The 13,786-nt window shown below is 36.8% G+C and overlaps 1 protein-coding gene across 4 annotated transcripts in view; it reads right to left on the reverse strand.

The window, feature by feature from the left end:
- The window catches only part of INPP5A (inositol polyphosphate-5-phosphatase A), a 427,143-nt gene that overhangs the window by 49,849 nt on the left and 363,508 nt on the right, over window positions 1–13,786 (reverse strand). For all 4 annotated transcript variants that reach the window (XM_075072715.1, XM_032799699.2, XM_032799700.2 and 1 more), the window contains exons 10-11: window positions 1,891–1,986; window positions 1,264–1,338 (exon numbers count right to left, since the gene is read on the reverse strand). In XM_075072715.1, the coding sequence (XP_074928816.1) occupies window positions 1,264–1,338; window positions 1,891–1,986 (171 nt within the window). The remainder of the gene's footprint in view (window positions 1–1,263; window positions 1,339–1,890; window positions 1,987–13,786) is intronic.

A 13,786-nucleotide genomic window follows, 5' to 3' on the forward strand; every position in this document is an offset into this window, starting at 1 on the left:
TGATAAAGTAGGCTGTTTATAATAAATATTTGTCATGTCTTGTCACATCTGCACAAACTCCACTGTTACTGAAGAGACACCACACTGATAAAAAAGAGCTCAGAAAATCAATGAATCTTGAGCTAAAGCAGTTGCTAAACACACAGAAAACATCTTTATCCAGCAGCCATAGTGCTATGAAAATTCCCAAGCCTTGCATCGGTATAGCTAAGGAAAATTTAATCTTCCCAAATACTCATCAGGGCACTCCATCCTGCAGACCTGACAGCCCCACTTATAATTAATTATACAATTTCGATGGGAATATCGACTAAACAAAGCTATAAATCATAGAAAAAGTCAATAGGCATGGACACATTCAATCATGTCCCGACCAATGATTACTACTCTTAAAATACAATAATTATTTTCAGGAGCCAGCTTGAATTAAATTTCTGTCAGGCTGGTACAAGACCGCTGGTTGATGAAGGATGCGATGGATTTTTTTGGTTGAATTCGGCATAGGAACATTTATCCTTTTAGATAGGTAGTTTGTTTTTAGTGATCATGGTGCTGCGTGTTTAACTAGACCATGAAGATTAGATTATCTCCAATGGCTCATTATATCGTTTATCTTTTTCCTTCCATGCTAGATCCGGAAGATTTCCTGCTTCTCGGTGCATGAACGAAATGGCAGCTGATTTTGAAATGTAATATGCTAAAGTATCATGTCTGCATATGACTTTGCATACAAGTATGTGTGTATGGGCATGTGGTTCATGTATGGGAAATCGTCCAAACTGTCATTTGAAATGCTACTGGTATATTATGAATTGCAATAAAGAGGAGTGACTTTGTTCAGCAGATAAAGCTTTACTGAAAGAAGAATAAAATTATAAACTTTCAAGCTGATATTAAAAAAGTTAAGAGAAATAAAACAGATAAATGTAGAAGGACACGTTTTCATTTCTCTTGTTTATCTATCAAAAGGAATTGGAAATGGGACAGGGAATTTTTAGTGAGATAATATAAAGAAAGGCTATGTCAAAGCATAGATTGGACCAAATGTTTCAAAAAGAGAAAAATATCGGTATGTGAAGATAGTCAATATCAATTTTCCATCCACAGTAATATATTTAGACCCCAAAAAAGGTAACTTAACCATGGTTTTTTGAGCTATTTTGTCCAAGTGGGTCCCACTTCCAATCTCATGTGTCCACCATAAATGTAGATATGTAAAAAAAAACTACTTATTTTTAAAATGTTGCATAGCCACAGACTTACCGCAGTGCCATTGTTGTCTCTAAAAACATCTTGATTAAAATAGTCAAAGAGCTTCTTTTCTAACTGTAACATAACCTGAGAAAGTAAAGCAGGAAAAAAAAAAAATCAGGGAAGAATTTCTGGCCTAAGTGGTCATATGAGTTAGGCAGTCAATCATTCTCAACTATATACATTCAGCCCTACATTCTAGATCGCTAAATCTCTTTCCTTATCAATCAGCCCATTTGGTTCACTGGCAAACAGCTAACAAGATTAAACAAACAGTTCTGAAGAGTATGGACATCTATATTCTCCTCCTAAATGATGATGTGTAAGTTTAATTTTTTCAGGACTATGTAAAGTGCTTCTCAGGAAAGAATACAACCTACCAACTCACTTGCATCACAAGTCATACAATAATTCATATCTAAGAGCCCAATCTTGCAAGATGATGCTCATCACCCTAAAGGATCAGGTGCTAAGTTATCTTAGCCTACATTTTGTAACTAAATTTTTGGAGCTAAATTCATCCCTGATTAGTTACTCCTAGAAATTACAACCAGAGATAAATTTTGCCTTTGATGTTTACAAATCTGAAAAGGAGATGTTCAACAATCTTCTCTGATATGTCTGTATTCGGTTACATACCTTTCGGTCATTATCAGATTCACGGAATATTAGCTTGACTACTTCATTGGTGTCAGCTGCCCGGATAGTCTGCATTGTAGCCTTTGTACAAAGTGTCTAATAAAAAAGAAAGCAAGAGAGAGATGGTTTTATCAGAAAGATGAACCCCCATTTTGTAGCCTTCTCAATCAAACATTAAAAGCTTGATCCAATGCTCAGTGAAAAGTGTTTTTGCTGAAGGTCAATTTTAAATACAAAACACTATTAATTTAATGTATTTCCAATCACTAAAAAATTAGCTACTGAGCTACATTAATGTTCTAACACAAACTGATAAAACCAAGAAAATTCTTTCTTAAAGCAAACATTAACTTCTTAACTCATTGTACTATGCATTTTTACTTTAAAAGGTTTGACCGCATTACAAGATCCCACTTCAGACATTTGTTGTGACCATCCTGAACAGCCATTCCTGCTAGCCCAGCAGACCCCAAATTTTGTTTCACATACCACTTCCTTAAAAAATTGTAAAGTGAATTGATGGAACTTCAAGCTCATATACGAACAGTAATACATGTAGCAATTTAGGAACCCCTGACAATCTATTGTAAAAATTTCATGCTGAAATGTGGTTTCAATCTATAAACATAAACCAACAAAACTTTTATAACTTTGCAATTGGCTGCCGGGGCTAAATCTATCGGAGAAGCAAATCCTCTTGTATGACCACCCTTCTCAACAAGTGACAGCACTGTACTCCTAAATATTGTATTAATTAGCTTTAGGTATGCCTATTGTGAAAGGGACTTCTCTGTTGCATTCAATTACAGATGGAAATCTGGAGGATTCAGCAAAGCACTTAAACATATGCTTAAATTTAAGCATATGCTTAAGCCCTACTGAAGTTAAGCAAATGGCTAAGTGCTTTGATAAACAGGACAGGCTGCTGAATTTGGGCCCAGATATGATGCAGGGTTAGGAGAGCTGATGGAAAACGTCTTCTTGCATAGAGATTTATTTTGTTAGTGCTTCCTAACTGAATAGTGCACAAGACAGGAATTAAAGTAAGAACAAAGAAAGTGGGGATTTACTTGCAGTGCATTTTTATTCTTTTTCATGCTGGCAAGAAAACTAGTTTTGGTTTTGCATAATATTTAATAATAAAATAAATATTTTTTGCTTCTGTAGTTACTAAGGCGCCTATATCTGAGGCCCTAAAAGCATTTTACAATCTTTAGTGAATGTATTCTCATAACACTCCTGTGAGTTACCAATGTATCATTATCCCATTTTACAGATGGGAAAACTGAAGCTAAGACCAAATTCAGATATGGCATAACATCTGTTTAAACCACATAGGAATCTGATATAAACAGGATTTCACTAATATCAGAACAGAATTTGCCTCTTATTATCTTGGCCAAAGTCACCTGGAAAGTCTTTAGCAGAGTCTGAAATAGAATCCAGTTTATCTTTAGTCACAAAAATATCAATTTCATTTATCATTTTATTTTTTGCTTCTTTTCTTCCTGAAAAAATACATATGTTGGATTTATTTTAGAAATGCACAGTGTATCAGAAAGACTCTAATGGGATTTTTAGCATATTTGCAAAAACACATTCATTTATTTTTAAGAAGATGCTGAACATCTGCAGTGACTGCTCTTCTGAACAAATGTACTTCCTAACAAAAATAACCAAACACATACTTGAATATCCAAAGATTTATTTTTACTCTTTATAAAACACCTAGCACAACAAGGCCATGATCTTTGACTGGAGCCCTTACGTGTTACCATAACACTGATATATAATAACAACAACAAGCCATAAAATTTCATTTTTAAAGGATGATGACTTCTGAGTGTATCACAAGAAAAATATAACACAAATAAATCTGATCTTTCTCTTCAGTCCTATGAACTTAAACATTGCTAATTGATTTCCCTTTCTCATTTTGCTAAAAATATTTCCTCGTGAACTTCTTCCTCTGGATATTAATTTTCCACCCTTCACAAATGTTACTACACTAAATTATAAATCCCTGGCAAGAGGGACTCATAATGCAAATTCTGGCACAATCATTATCTAGAGTAGAGCAGCACAAACACTGCTGTTGGAATGTTTGAAAAACACAAATCTCACTAGAGGAAAAAAATCTGTGCATATAGTAACACAAAACACTCTCAAAAATGGTGTTTGTGGTCACAATTTTTCAGACCATTTTTGTTCAGTGGATCAGGCTTCTGCAAACACAGGGAAGAAGTTATAACTAAACTGGTAAAGGTCATGCTGAGAGGACGGTGAAAGAGTGGCATGCCAAATCCTTCGGGGAGCTGCAGTTTTGATTTCATTTAATTTTTTAACATAGACCTAATCACTTTTTCCACACATCACCACAATTTACCTTAGATCCCATTTTCTCTCTTTTGACAAGTAATTAACATTTTGCCATCTGTGTCTGTATGCAGTTACCAATGAGGTAATCCAACAGTGAGCCATTCCCAAAGTGCACTCCCTCTGATACCAGCCATTGAAATTCAAAGCACAGATTAGCTAATCAGGTCAAGCCCAAAAAAACAGCCCTTTGGACTCATGTGTCACAAATCAGTCTGGTCGCCTTTAAACAGCGCACCAGATTAGAACAAGCACCCGAACAAACCAAAACGGAAAACCCGCCGCTCTCTAAAGCTGGTTTCTAAAGCCCTAACAAATCGCTCCATCTTTCACTCATTTAAACTTTCCAAATGAGGGTCAATATGGTCCCCTAGCATCCAAATGCTAATACGCTTAAGTGCGCTTAAGCAGCTTTCCGGAGTGAATGGGCCAAAGAAGGGCTCAAAAAGACAAGGCAGAGTTACTGTCACTGTCAAAAAGTCATTGTAGCCACCCCCAGAGTGGTTGCAATTCAAGAAATTCATGATTTCTGTCTCTTAAAGGCATCTGCTTGAGAACATTTTTTTTCTGAGCTGCTTTATCTCACAACTTCAGGCTGCTCTAAAAGAATAAAAATCTGATCGACTCTTGAGAACCAATAAAGAGAAAGGACCCACATACCTTATTGCTTTCAAATTTCACACACACAAAAAGTTACCTTATTCGCAAACAAAAAGTGATTAGGCAAAGGTTCATTTCTTATACAAGCTGGAACATTCCTTTTTTCCTCTCCTTTCAATTTCTATAAAATCGTAGTCACCCAAGCAGAAAACTTTCAGGAACATGTGCCTTTTTAGCCAAGTCTACTTATGAAGGGGTTTTTTGTTGTGGTTAAAAAAATCAAAATGCTATGAAAACATGCCGTTCTTTTCAATGTTCTAAGGTTCTTTAAAGGAATCTTTTTAGATGATGGAAAACAAGATAGCAAAAAGCCTCTATCAAGTTTTCTTTTTTTTCTTCTTTAATTTCAGGCACTTGTTTTTCTTTTGCAAGTTAAATATTGTTACAGTGCTTGCAGGAGAGTTGCCACTCAGTGTCATCCTTTAGCTAGGATACAGACATACCTTATTCCAATTTTACTTGGATTATCCACACAGGTAGACTCCTGTAGCTTCTTCAAAGTAACATATAAAAAATACTTGTGACATTCATCTATATAGACTTATAAAACACAGCTATAACTTTTCTGATGTAATCAATTTACTCAGAATTTACTGTATTTTACCATTGTGCAAAGTTATAAAGTTACTTCTGTATGCCATTGCTCCGCAGTCTTCAGGAAATGAATCTTCTTCTGCTTAACTTTATAATGCAGTGCATTAAAATATTTTACAGTATTCTGCAGTGCCAAATAAAACTATTCTGTCAGCAACAGAGACACATATGTATATTGAAACATGGCAACCCTTCACTGAATATATAGCAAATACCATAAACCAGTAAATCGTACCATTTTTCCTCATTAGTGTAATCCTTTGCTGAAAACTGCAATATTGTTTTCTCATTTATTTTGCAAATCTATTCACCTTCTAGAGTTCTATGTCAAACTCCGATATGCGATTTGTGTCTTTTATTGCATGCTTGTACTTACTTAAATTAAATTAAAAAGATTTTGAAAAAATGCTAAGTCCAACACATATGGATTCAAACTTTCCTATTATCTCTGCCTAAGAATCTAAATATGTGTATTACTTTTCCCATGTGATTTAAATAATCTTCTTAGGAAACTTTGTTTTATTACTAATTAATTCTAAAATAAAATAATTGGAATATTTTCAGTGTCTTGTTATAATGAAAAAGTTCCAGCAACAACTGCAACTATAATTCATAATAAATTTCAGTAATTTCCAAGGAACCTTCATGGGTTTAGCAAAAGTGTTTCTTTTTAGAAGTAGCAAGGCACAGAAGACAAAAAGGGCTAAGACACTGAACCAAATAATATACCAGTTACCAAATAATCTTTTAAGATGCTAAATTTTATTTCAGTTAAATCTCTTCTAGATTTTGACAGGATGCAAGAGAGATACATAGCTCATCTCAGTTAGGAAACAAATACTTTTAGCCACTTTTCCTGAAACAGCTCTTGAAAAAAAATCTGCCTGACATTTATTGAATTAGGACAACCAAATGCTTTTTTATTATCATAGGAGGCAAATTGTATCTGAAACAATTTGAGAGCTAGAGGACTTGCTATTTCAGGAGTACAGAAACATCTGTCTTGTTCAGGCTGTTTCTGATCTGTGAGGGTCTGATTCTGATCTCACTTATATTGGTGTACATCAGGAGTAATTTCACTGAACTCAGTGAAGTAAAAGAGATCAGATTCAGACCCTGAGTGTTCACTGGAGAAAGCCAGAGTCTGATCTAGCTTTTTCCACCAGTCAGTGATACACAATTAAAACTTCTGGATAGGAGCTTATGTTTAATCAACATTTTAGTATTTTAATTTTTGTACACACACATTCTAATAGAAATTTAGGATTAACCTTTCACTGTGGTGCATAGCTATTTAGCCACATAACTTATATGAACATTTATGGAAGTTGCAGGAATAAATGGCCAATGCAAGACAATGAAAATCCACCCTAAAGAATATACACCTATTTTCTGGCTAAACTCAACCAGTGTGGGATACTGAGGGGTTGAGGAAGAAACAGAAACACCAGGAACATTTCAGAGACATGATTAGGTCTAAAATATCACAAGGAAAAAATAAATCAAAATCTCTACATTCCAGAGGCCAAAATTCAGCAGTGATATAAACGATGGTCTGATCTGACAGAAAACAAATATGTATGGGCATGTCACAAAGTACTGTAACTTGCCCGGTTTGGGCATTCAGTCAGCATGCGAAATTACTGTCATACTAATTTTATAATCTATGAGGACTATATTCAGACCTGGCATAAGCAGGTACAGCAGCAGCATCCATTTAAGTTTTTGGCCTCATAAGTGCTGGGGATGGTGTGAAGTAAGCTAAAGCAAAGGCTTGCTTTATTTTACACCATCCTATTAGTTGCTTTTCCTGTTACATCACCTTCTGTCCCCTCGGTATATAAGGTATACCTGGTTTGTATATTTTCTGATGGCAAATCAGTGCAAATTACACTGTGCTGCCACTTGCATCAATTTTATGACCAATTTACCTCATGGTGCACCTTATAGGACCTTTGATGTCACCACTGAAGTCCTGGCCTACAGACTTCCATGGGATGTGTCGTAGTGTCTCAGAGGGTCTGCTAGTGTATCTAAAGCTTTTAAAGGTTTATTTCAGTTTTAAAGTATCTCTTTGAGCAGCGCCAGTGATGGTAGCTTTTATGCTAAAAATACCCCTTTAAATCTAAATTTAAACTTTGAAAATCTCAAACACGCCTGCTGAGGAGACTTTCTTGGTGCCAGACTAGCAAGATTCCTCTCCATTTCCTTCTATGAATCTCATCGGGGCCCAGCTGAGATGACTTGGCTGCAGGCTGGGATATGGACTTGCCCCTTACTCCAGTACAACTCTTTATATCACACTCCACTTCAAACCTATTTGAACATTCTCTTCTCAAGAATCTTTTAAATCAGTGTTAATAATACATCACTAAATATGTCCTTGGTTCTTTCTGGACAAATAGGAAGACAAGGTCTTTTCCCCAAGGAACCTGCAAAAACACACTACACAAGGCCTGACTGCCGCTTCCCGTAGCTCCCACTGGCTGGGAACGGTGAAACGTGGCCACTGGGAGCTGCGAGCGGCTGTGCAAATGGAAACAAACAGTCTGGCGGCCTGCCAGCAGATTAACTTGATGGGCCATGTGTGGCCCACCAGCCGCAGGTTGCCCACCACTGCACTACAGTATGGACAAGGAAGGGTGTGGGGAAGGCAGGCAACATGAAAGCAAAGTAATTAGCACCTGCCTTGATACTTCCAAAACAGAAATCTTTATTCATTAAATTTTAAGTGTATATTGTGATGTGAGTTGAATGACATGATAATGAGCGGAGGTGTGAGGGCAGGGCTGGAGAGTTATTGCTAGAAGACACTTCATATGTGCATAGTACTCATTCGCCAAATAGCGTTAAAGACAGTTCTGACACATGAACTCCTACAAGTTAAAGAAAAAGTTAAATGAACTAAACTTACAGATTCAGTACGAGAGCATTTAGAAGAAAACCCTTAAACTTAACCACAGAAACAGGACAATTCAAGAGAATTATCATCTTCTATTAGGCTGCAAACAACACTATTCACAAATATACACTTTACAAGCCATAGTCAGAGGTGACATAGCTGGGGGACAAGCACTGACATCTACAGCTGACTTGTAGGGTCGAGCAAACTTCCATTCCAAAAGAAAAGCAGAAATTGGGTAGGACATAGGATAGGTACCTACGTCATTTCCTTTCCTCTCACGCAGCCTGCAGAGTAAGCAGGGGAGGGACTGACATCTTCTCTTAAAGACAAAGCAAAGCAGAAGGGACTGAGCCTGACATACTATGTGTTGTATACACACACACACTTTTCATTAGAAGCTATCTTTTTTTCCTTTTTTACACTCTCTCACACACTGGCCCCAAGAATAAAAGTTTGAACTTGAAGTTTTGTGTGGCTTTGAAGTTAGGCCACAAAACTATAAAGAAATTGTCAGGCTGGCAATGTTGCACTAGCTACTTTTAACCACAAGGGGAAGGATGTAGGACAATGTAAAACACCTTTTATTTTTGTTTGTTGTTGACCCCAGCATTAAGATAGCTCTTTTCATCTGCTGACTGGAACAAACTTCACATTACATAGGAGAGAGAAGTGCAATTCCTTGGACTCACTCTCCTGAGTCACAGCCCTATGCTCTGTTTACTGGACAACACTGCTTCCTCTTGAATTAATGAATTTTTAATAAACAGTGAACTGACTAGAAACAGGCACATCATATCCCGTTTTCTGTCCATATAAAGTTTTCTGAATTGCCAACCCATTAACTAACATTCACTGTGTTAAGAATTATCACTGGCTAATTTTCCAGCTGACTCCTCCAAATAACTTGAACATTAAGTGTTCTATTTTTAAAGACACAAACCCTAAAAACTCTACTGCTGTTGTTTCCTGTCTGACACTTCAGCGACATTCAATTTTGGAATAAGCATTCTTCAATTACAGCTATATCATTGGACTTGGAGAAACAGTTGTAGCTCCTCATTGTACAATTTAGTTCAGGTTTCTGAAATATCTGACTTGGGCTTGGTAAGAAAGCAAGTCCTTTTCCAGAAGAGGCCACGCAAATACCTTCTCTTGATCGCTGCATAATACAATATATGAAGGAACTGAAAACTTCCAAAGACCAACAGAAATACAGAAAGCTTGCAAAATTAAAACCCATATCTGATCAAAGACTCCTGAAAAATCATCACTGATGCCTGCACAGTTATAGACAATTGAGATCCTACCTAAAGCGTGTGGGGAAACTAAAGAATTTTTATACATTTTAACAACCAGGTTTATGAGTTTGGATAAAGTTAACATTCTGTAAAAATTGCAGGTAAGTAATTTTGCCTTGTTTGTATACGGAACCAATATGCAACTTTGCATATCCCCCAAACAGCTGTGTTTTCAAAATTATTTTAGCATTCATATAATTACATCATCCTTTCTTATTTAAGGAAAAAAGAAAATGTCATAAACTACTGCATTTATTAGTCTGTGGTTGGTAGCTGTTCAGGAGTTCATTCTGTGGTACTAGACCTGTAGACCATTACCATGTCTAAATTGATGCACAATGTGGTGTTAAGAGCTGTATTTTAAAATGTATATCCAATTAAAGCCATTCCTGAAAACAGTTGCATGAGGACATCTCATATGAGTAATGACTTGCAGATCAGCCCCCTAGTGAGCAGTTCTCCTTACAACATAAGCTGAACTGGTATTTAGGATGCTGAAGCTGTAAGCTGTTTTTTGCCATTCTATGTAATAAATGACTCCAGTTTTGTTTTCTCATTTATCTCGGGTCTCATTTGAGAAAGGTGTAAACTAGTGGTCTAAGCATGACACAGGGAGCCAGGAACTGCTAAATTCATCCTAATTCTTACACATACGTCCTCTCTGACCTTGGGTACATTACATAGATCTGCCTCTGTTTTCTCATCTGCAAAATATGGATGATTGCTCAAAAATGCAGTAAAAAGATTAAGTAATGTTTGCATTAACTACCGTTAAGTGAATGTTTGCAAAGTATTAAGAAAATGGAAAGTATTACACACATGGTAAGGATTAAGATAGTCGTATCTTCCCCAGCGAAGTCCAAAATAAAGTTACTACTGAGCTCATCCAACTACACCTTCCTGATGAGCCTTATAAGGATTAGCTCTTCCTTTTCCCCACTAACCTGACCTACCACTATGGAAGTTTTAGTAGTAATTATGAACAATTAGAAGCATCCTTGTTGCAGTTAATAAAATGTGTGTAAGTGCTTTCCTGTACTGGCACTGCAGTTAGCTGGAGGAAGGGATTTCCTGCTAGAAACCCTAAGGCAGATGAGCACCCTACACCTAAAATGGGAATTAGCACAAGGGAAATTAAGTTTATTTACTATAAATAAAATTAACATCCTATGAAGTATATAAATTGATAGGATACCTTTTCGAAAGTTGGCATGGCATACCAGGTGTTTTTGCTCTTCAGAGTCAGAAAGTGTGCCAAACAACATGATCTCGCAGGCTTTAGGCAGCAAAGTATTCAATTTACTTGTTTGTACAAACTAAAAACAAACATCATAGCCTAAATTTACTCCTGAGATAACTTCACTGATCTCAGTGGAATCACACCCAGGTAATACTTCACGTTATGTAAGACATCAACTCTTTTGGTTCATCTCTGTTCCTAACATAACAGATAAGATAAAAAATATATCTATGTGTTCATCTGCACATTTGAAGAGACTAGTCAAAAAGAGCTCTTAGCCTGACTACAGATCTGTGCTTGTACAATTCCATGACCCTAACTACTTTTTAAATCTTATTACAAATTTACCACATCAGATGTCTAGTAGCACCTGAAGGGTGAGGCTAATCCCACTGACATATGAACAGCAGGACATGACATTTTCCAAACCTATTACCATTAGCAGAAATGCTCTACCAAACAAAATGATCCACCACCGCAAGCAGAAAATAAATTCCTTGGGTAAATCTTGTGATACGTGGTATGCTCAGGACAAACGGTTTTATTTTCTGCTCATTACATGAGCTTCATAACTTATGTCATCCACCTATATTATTTATTACATTGATACTAGCACCAGCTTGGATATTCTGCAAATTCCAACAAAATATTTTTCTCTCAACTGTAGCAACATTTTTCCACTACAAGAAAAATGCTTGTAACTAATGACATTTATTTATTTATTTACAAAAAACTGACATGGTTGTTTGGCAGAAAGATTTTTTTTTTACTTCTAATTGTCAAAAATTACATGATGCACTGCGAGTTAGTGCACTAAACCATCTACTTTTGGACACTGCGTTCAAATTATGCCCAGGTAACAAGTGCTAATGGCAAAGCTTTGTGGAACGTAAGGGTTTGGGAACCTTACTATTTTTATGTTAGCCAAATCATTTTTTGATGAGTTTAAATTTACATTTTTAAGAAAAGATTCAAATGAGGGAAAAAGGAGGATTTCTAGCTTAAAAGGAAGCTGGGTGCTATGTGAGATTAGGAATAGAATTAGAAGAGAGAATGACCCAAAAAGCAAATCTGGTAAAGTAGGCGCCCTAATGTATGTGTTATATGTGCTGTATTTATTTTTGCATTAACATTCCCTACCCCCGCTTCTCTTCATCTAGTTTCCCTGAATTTGTTTTTCATTCTGCCCAATCTTCACTCCAGTTCTCACAGGACTTCCTCTCTTCTCCTTCCTCGCCATTCATTCTTTTATTCCATTTTTAAAATAGTGCATGGAATATGAACCCAATAATCTATGAATTCAAGTCATACTTTCCAGCCAATGATGTCAGAGTAATTCAGAGTAAAAACATGAGCTTGCTCATCCCTAGTCATTGGTGGTATCACCTTAGTGTCCAATTATTAGCATTATAAAAGCTGCCACACAATTTGGTATGATAGCATACTCCACTCAAGAAAAGTTTAGAACTAAGTGTAGGATTATTGCAGGTCAATACCAAGGCACGTTTCTGGAGCTGTGTTTAGATCCTTACTAAGCAAATTAAACCAAATTCAAGCCAGTGCTGAATTCCTAACTTTAATGAGGACTAAACACATTTTTTTAAAAAAAGTATTTTGAAATAAAAGGAATGAAAAGAACCATTTGTAAATAAAATGTAGGTCATATTGTGTATGACAGGTATTTACAAATAAAATGCTGCACAGAGTAGAGGAGAGCAAATCATGGAAAAAGAAGCTGTGGGACATGAGGGACAACATGGAGCGGGAAAGGAGGTTAGCTAGGATGTTTTCCCTATTGACTCTTCTACACCAACTTTAAATAGCTTTGTTCCCCCCATCAGAGGACTTCAATCTATGCAGGAATGAAGGAGCTGTAAATGGTGCTTACAGCAATATTAAGTATCCCTCCATGGTCTCTGGGCTCCATCAAGAGCTCTGTCATTGGCCAGGAGTGTATGGCAATACAGCCACTGAGCCTACCATGCTGCCATGGGCGAGCAGAGGTAGACAGAGAGAGGAGTTTGGAGGAAGAGTATCTTCACACTACCTGACAGGAATACAGTGGGGTTTAACTCAACAATGAATGCAGCTCCCCAGCTTAATCAGCAACATCAGACATTGCACAGCACTGCTGCCAGAAGATGGAAAGATGTGGCACAAATGCAACTCACATACTCCTGTTAATCCTTTTTGATCAGTGTTCTCTCTCATGCTAGCCGATATGGGAGGGGAACACAGGGCCCAAGTAGCACAAGAAATCAAAAAACATATTTTTCATAATTTATTAAATACAGATTAAATACATTTCACTGACGCAAAACAGGACTCAAACGCTGTGAGGTATGTAACACAGGAGCACAGAGACCTGGGACAAAAAAAAAATCATGGTTATAGATTGGAGAAATAATGCAGCTTGAAATGTGTTAATGCAACATAATGTTAACATTAACAGCTGAGGACTAGTTGCTGAAGTGCTATTCTGCCTCTATATCTTTAAGTGCTGCTAAATTCATTTGTCACTTGATCGAAAGCCAACAGGCTACAAATCTCCAAGTACCTCTTGTGCTGAATAGTGACAGGAGTATTCTGTTTCACCATAAGAAAACATTTGTGTGCTTCTCTGTTCGAAGTCATACATGCCATTTTAACTCATCTGCCTCCCCATTCTCTCCAGACCAGGAGGACAAATTGCCCACTGTGGCTCCCTTTCAGAAGCAGCACAGAGCGCAAAGAATCATGACTGAGCAGAAACACAAGGAACAGGCACATAAAAATTCATCACTTTGGCCTCTTGACCTCTTGCCACTGGGTTTGGCACACCCT

The sequence above is a fragment of the Chelonoidis abingdonii genome, chromosome 15 (genome assembly GCF_003597395.2).
Source record: "Chelonoidis abingdonii isolate Lonesome George chromosome 15, CheloAbing_2.0, whole genome shotgun sequence".
Classification (NCBI taxonomy): Eukaryota; Metazoa; Chordata; order Testudines; family Testudinidae; genus Chelonoidis; species Chelonoidis abingdonii.